A 7,434-nucleotide genomic window follows, 5' to 3' on the forward strand; every position below is an offset into this window, starting at 1 on the left:
AACTAAGTCTTTCATACCAAGCTCTAAGAGCTTGCCTCAAACCATAAAGTACTTTAGAAAGTTTAAAATCATGATTTGAAAATTCTTTATTTTTAAAATCGAAAGGTTGAGCCACATATACTTTTCTATCTATGATTTTGTTCAAGAAAGCACATTTAATGTCCATTTAAAAGAGTTTAAAACCACAATGGGCAGCATAAACAAGAAGAAGTCAGATGGCTTCCATTCGAGCTATGGGTGTAAAAGATTCATCAAAATCAATTTCTTCCTCTTGATCATATTCTTGGGCCACTAATCTTGCCTTGTTTCTTGCTATGCTTTCATCTTCTCCCAATTTGTTATTAAAGATTCACTTTGTTCCTGCCACTTTGTTTCCAATTGGATTCGGCACTAATGTCCACACACTATTTTCTCAAATTGTTGCAGCTCCTCTTCCATGGCTTTGATCCAAGAGGGATCACCAATAGCTTCTTTCACATTTTGTAGCTCTATTTGAGAAATAAGTGCTAAATTATTTTCTTCCAAGCTTCTTCTAGATGAGAATCTTATTGTGACTCCTTGAAATGGATCTCTAATGATGAATTCTTGAGGATAATTCTTCAGAAATCTCCATTCTTTAGGTTTGGGGATTTAGGAACAGATTTGGACAGATTTGGTTCATGGTTGCTGGAACTTCCAAAATATTTTGCAGTTGTAGGAGTTAAAACGAGATTATGTCTTGCAAAATGGTCTGCAACACTAGAATCAGGTACAGCTTGCAATGATTCAAGTTTTTCTTGAACTTAGGCTTTATTTTGGTTCTTCTCAGCTAGATTACCTGCATCATTATCTTCCGCAACACTTAGAACATAATTAGAATCACAGAAAGTAACGCGTATGATTTTTTCAATAGTTCTAGAGTCTTTGTGGTATACTTTATAAACTTTGTTAGAGGTTAAATATCCCACAAAAATACATTCATATGATTTTGGATCAAATTTCTCAAATTATCTTTTGTATTCAAAACAAATCACTTACATCCAAAGACGTGAAAGTATTTAAGATTTGGAGGAGTTCCTTTTCATAGATCATAAGGGATTTTCTTTAAAAACTTCCTAATGATTATTCTATTCAAGATATAACAAGCTGTATTTATAGCTTCAGCCCAAAGGAATTTAGGCACATCACTCTCACAAAGCATACTCTAGCCATTTCTTGAAGGCTTCTATTTCTTCTTTCTATAACACCATTTTGTTGAGGTGTTTTAGGACAAGAAAAATTGTGTGAAATACCTAATTCATCACAAAATGATTCAAAATGTTGGTTTTCAAATTCTAGGGGTCTTTTAGTAGAAACATCTTCCTTTGGTTTAAAAGACTTTTGGCTTGTTTTTTCATTTGGCAAGCATCGCAAGTGATGTCTTTATCAAATTTGATTTTAGGAAGACCTTTCACTAAATCCATTTTTACTAGCTTGTTAATTAGATACATGCTAGCATGTCCTAATCTTTTATGCCAAAGCCATTTTTCAAATTCCATAGAATGAAAACAAGCTACATTTTGACTTTTGAGTTCATCTAGAGTGAGTCCATACATATTATCATATCTCTTAGCAACAAATAACAATTCATTAGATTTTTTATCAACAACAAGACATTCTAATCTTTTGAAAATTATCTAATAACCTATGTCACATAATTGGCTAATACTCAAAAGATTTTGTTTCAAACCATTAATAAAAAATACATTATCCAAGAAAGTAGAAAAATCTTTACAAACTGTCCAATGGCAATGATATTTCCTTTTCCATCATCTCCAAAAGTCACAAATCCTCAATCATACTTATTAAACTTGATGAAGAAGGTTGATTTTCCAGTCATGTGCCTTGAGCATCCACTATCCAAGTAGCACATATCCTTCTCCTTCTTGGATGCAAGGCAAATCCGCACAATGCTTTAAGTAACCTTAGGTAATCAAATCAATTTGGATCCTTTGATGTTAATCTATCTTAGTTGTCCAAAAGCATTGAAATTGCTAACAATCTTGTACACTTTATTTCCAACTTTTTTTTCAAAAATAAAGCATTGAGGAGGAATATGACCTTGTCTTTTCCATTTGGGACAATGATTTCCTTTAGCAGATTTTTGAAAGTGATTTGAAGTTTGAAAGTTTCTGGTTCTTGAAGTTGATGCTTCAGTTTTAACAATTGATTTTTCAAAAACTACGTCACTTTCATTAACATAACCCAAACTAGATTTTTGAAACAAGGGTTTGGTTCTTGAAGTTGATGCCTTAGTTTTAACAAAAGGTTTTTCAAAAAGTGCATCACTTTTGGTAGCATAACCCAAACCAAATTTTTCAAATAATGATTTTTGATGTAATTTTCTTACTATTAGAATGTCATGCTTCCGGTGCGCTACTCTAATAGCGAGGATATTACGATGACTTTTATATAGTTAATAATAAAATAAGAGCTTTTAACTCGAAATTGTATTGCCGTTTTCTTTGAAAAACCAAAATTTTTTTTTCTTTTTACAAACATGCATATATAAAAAAATTCAATCACAATCTTTATATATATATATATATATATATATATAAACATACAAAACTTCTTATACAAGTAACTTACAAATATACCAGACATACATATCATTACAAATCACAACTCCTATCCCTTTTACAAAAATATATAACAAGGCGAGGAAAAAACTATAACTAAGATATATACAACACAATTAGATGTGCAGAAGAAATTCCTTAGACTCCTTGTCCGTCCTAAAAAGAAAAATTTGTAGGAGGTGAGAACCCAACCACACGGTCTCACCAGAGAAGTTTTAGAATTATTATAAGAGGATACATATAAAGAAATGAAGGGATTTCAAACATAAATGATTATCGCTCGTCCTATGAATCTTGTTAAACCAAAACAATTAATTGTACATAATTCAAATTCACTCTTCGATTGTAAGAATTTCAAAGCTCAAATAATATCCCATAACATAATCAAGTACGGCCTCCGACCCAATACAAAATCAAATTATGGCCTCGACCAAACATATAATCAAATTACAGCCTCCGGCCCAACATATAATCAATTAGCACTCGGTCTCAGAATCATCAATTCATCACCAAAACTTAGTCTCAAAACAGGATCAATCACAGGCAACAAATAATGCAAGGCAAACACAATAAGAGAGCAGTTACAAAAAGCACCACAATTAACAGTTAGACAGAATTCATCAGATAGGCAAACCAAAATATTTAAGCACACCCAAACACTAGCAACCAAATGTAGTATGATGCATGCCTGTTCTACTGGCTATGAGCTCACGAGTCGGTTAAACTGCCAAAACCCGACACATCCGGTAGCTAATCTGGACATTATCTCTCTGTTGCACTTTCACACTCTTGGGATATAGTGCCCACCACACTCTTGGGATATAGTGCCCGTTACAACTCCTGGGATATAGTGCTTCCACACTCTTGGGATATAGTGCCCACCATGCTCTTGGGATATAGTGCCTGCCACACTCTTGGGATATAGTACCTGTCTCACTTCTCAGTGTATATAGTGCTCTCACACTCTTGGGATATCGTACCCGCCACACTCTTGGGATATAATGCCCACCATACTATACAAACAGAGAGAGAACCATGAACAAGCGGGATTTACCACCGTCCTTGCTCGGGTCACAAACACAAATAATGTTCAAGCGAGATTAACCACCGTCCTTGCTCAAACACAAATCAAATTCCAATAATGTTCCCAATCTTAGTTAGAATCACAATCTTTTAAAATCTTAACCAGGAGTAACTGGGACTAAGTCACAACCCTTGCATTATACCTAGGTGTTTCAAATCTCAATCTCTCTCATAAAACTTATTTTTGCCAACCATTTAAATTCAATTGCTTTTGAAAACCACAAAAAACTCTCCAAGCTTTTCCTCAAGGACCCAAAATCATTTACTTTTATGTACGCACTTTCATTACTTTATTCTCAAGTTCAACTTTAAAGTATTCCCAAAGTTTTCAACCTTTATCCCATATTTCTTGAAAATATCAACTTAACATAACCATAAAAATCACATTTTATTTAAAACAAGTTTCCAAAATTGATTTCAATTTCATTTTTAAGTTTAAAACATTCCCATGAGACTCGAAAATCATCTCGTTGCGCTAAATCAAATTTAAATACTTTAAATTCACTAAATACTCTTCAAAATATAACCCTTAAATAAAATTAATTTAATGAAATCCACTTTCGACTCAACCAAGTACCCAAAATTATTTTCAGCTTCATTTTTAAATTGAAGACATTTCCGAAAAGGATCAAAATTAATTTTATTTTCACTAAATCAAATTCATTAAAACTTCTCAAACGTGATTCTTTAATGAAAATAAAAACAAAATAGGTTAAATTCTTATTATTCAAAATTCCACTTAAACTATCTTAAATCAAAATTTATAAAATCAAATTCCACGACAAAGTTTCTAAACTTTAGGGGGGCAACAATCAATCTCATTTCTCCTTATAATTCAATTTATTTCAAACTTATAAAAATTTTGGTAGTACTTTTCCTAAAACTCGAACTTTACCACCCTTATGGGTTTCCTCATTTTCATATATTCTCAATTTATTTTGATCTAAAACAGCATTCAACCCAAAGTTAACCAAATCAATTAGAATTTTCAGCATTTAATGATTTCCAATCAACTTACAAAAATACACTTTATCAAACCAATTTCAGTCCAATGCCCATATCTAGGAATTCAACTTAACCAAAAATTACAACAACCAATCACTTTCAATAAATCAAGAAAACTAATTCAACAACATCAATCAACTAACCAGAATATTCAGCATTCTCAATCAATCAATAAATCAATCAAATAACTAATTACATATATCCAAAACAACTCAGTTCAATCCATAAGACTCACGTAATCATGAAAATATATTTTTCACATTAATATAAACTTGTAAAAATTCTTGAAAGTAAAATAAGTTTAAGAAAAAATCCCTACCTCAATTGTGACTTAACTACGCGACAACCCTTCTTCTCTCGGTCTGCAGCAGCTGGAACCGCAACCGCAGCTCCATTTTACTTCCGTAGCAATAGCAGCAGCTTCAATCACGACATACAATAATCAAAACTCGACCATACGTTACCAAAATCTTAGAATCTTCACCAAAATCATAACAAAACACATATACACTAGCGGTGAGGGTTTTCAAGACAAGAAAGACTTACTGTGGCTAAAGAAGAATAAGACAACAGAGTGGCAGTAGCTCTGGCTGTATTTTCCAGTGACCAGAGGTACGAAAACCACCATGGCAACAGCTGGAAAGGCAGCGGCCATGGCAGCAGAAACAGAGCAGCTCCACTATGTCTCTCTCTTGTGAGCCGACAAGGACAACGATGACACGGGCTTCGGCGATGACTTCATCATCGGAAGTAGTGATGACTGGCGCGATGGGACGCAACTCCTCTTTTCCTCTCCTCAGCGATAGCGACGCCCGAAGGCAGCTCCCTCTCTCGCACGGTTTTGCTCGATGGCATCCCTATCTCTCCTCTTCGTCTGCGTTGGCAGTGGCGACGGCAAGGCACGATGCCTTCTCTCTTCTCCTCCCTACCCGTTGCAGCTCTCCCTCTCTCTTCATGGTTCTCTTTCTCAAAGGTATTTCTATCTCTCGGTTCTGTCCTCCTGACGGCGATGCGATGGCGGCAGCGAGACAGCAAGCTCCTCCCTCCTTCTCTTCTTCGTGTGTGAGTGTGTTTTTGGGGAAGGGGGTGGCAGATGTGACAAGGAAAAGGGTGAAAGAGTTTGTTTGTGTATGGTCAGGGTTATGGTTTTGATTTGGAAAAAATGGTGAGGCTAGGTTAGTAATTTCTAATAAAAATAGGGGTAATGTAGTAATTGAAAACCAATTTTAATCTAACAAAATATTTTTAAAGAAAATACTATTTATTCATCAATATTACTAACTAGCAATTTGTCTAAGTTGCTGGAACTTTGTGCAAACTATGCTAAATCATTATTTAAACCTCTAATCACTTCATGTAATCTATCATTTTCTACAATAAGATCTAGTGTGGCATTAACCGTGTGATTCCCTTTAAAATTTTCAATTTCATATTTTAAAAATCTGTTTTGGATATGTGAGAATAATTTACCTCTTCCAGTTGATCTTGATCAGCCATGAAACATGCTTGTGCTTTGTGTTCGGACTCATCTTTATTATTGGAGTCATTTTCAAGGTCCTCCCATGAAGCCATTGGTACTTTCTTCTTATCTTTCTTTATCTTGTCCTCCTTTTTGAGTTTAGGGCAGTCATACTTGAGATGGCCGACCTCCTTACAATCATTACATATAATCTTGCTAAAATTCCTCTTGTGTTCCTTTGAGCTTGAACCTTTGTTCTTGCCTTTGCTTCTCATGAGTCTTCTCAATCTTCTAGCAAAAAATACAATTTCGTCATTCAAAAAACTATCATTGAAATCTTCTTCCAATGAATCAATTTTAGATTTTAGGGCCATTCCTTTCTTTTTTTGGTCATAGTTCAGATGTATGGTTTCATAGGCAAGAAGTTTTTCTCTCAACTCATTATAGGTCATTTGGTTCAGATTATTGCTTTTGGCTATTACAGTTACTTTTGTTTCCTACTCTTTTGTAAGACTTCTGAGTATTTTTCTCAATAACACTTGTTCAGTGTGAATCATCCCCATAGCATCCAAGCTATTGATGATGATTGAAAATCTTTCAGACATCTCATCAATGGTTTCTCCTTCCTTCATAATGAACATCTCATATTCCTTTCTTAGCATATCATGGGTGACTTGGAGTTTATCACAAAACTCTTTTGCTGTTTTGCACCTTGATACCTTTCGATATTCCTCAAAACTGATAGCACAGTGTAACATGTTGATTGCCTTGGCATTCAGCTCTACCTTTTTCTTGTCTTCGTCATTCCATTTGCTTTCTTCTTTGGGAGTCACCACTCCTTCAATGCTTGTCTTTGTTGGGACTTGCAGACCATTTATAATAATCTTTCAAATGTTGTAATTAATGGACTGCACAAATATCTACATTTTTTTCTTCCAGTAAGTGTAGTTCTTGCCATTGAAGAATGGTGGTCTGTTGTTTGAGTGTCCTTCGGTGAGGGTGTATGCAACAACATTTGCCCCCATGTTGGCCATTTGGATCTTTTCTCCAAGTTGTTAAACTTGATGCTTGAGACATTGGCTCTTGATACCAACTGAATATTTTCAATGGCCTAGAGAAGAGGGGTTAAATCTATGGCCTCTTTTAATTTCTTTTAAGCTTTACCACCAAAAATAGTTTCTGCAGAGTCTGCGAAAGTGATTACGCAGGAGACAAAATATTTTTGTCTCATAAAGAACAGAACAAAAACAGAACAAAAAAGAAAAAAGCACACAGTCATATATCCTA

At 34.5% G+C, this 7,434-nt stretch overlaps 1 protein-coding gene across 1 annotated transcript; it reads right to left on the reverse strand.

The window, feature by feature from the left end:
* LOC107636263 lies at positions 6,645-7,172 on the reverse strand. The gene is made up of 2 exons (XM_016339784.1): positions 7,103-7,172; positions 6,645-7,009 (listed from the first exon to the last, which is right to left on the reverse strand). The coding sequence occupies exons 1-2, from the start codon at positions 7,170-7,172 to the stop codon at positions 6,645-6,647; spliced, it is 435 nt and encodes a 144-aa protein (XP_016195270.1).

Source organism: Arachis ipaensis, chromosome B04 (assembly GCF_000816755.2).
Source record: "Arachis ipaensis cultivar K30076 chromosome B04, Araip1.1, whole genome shotgun sequence".
Lineage (NCBI taxonomy): Eukaryota > Viridiplantae > Streptophyta > Magnoliopsida > Fabales > Fabaceae > Arachis > Arachis ipaensis.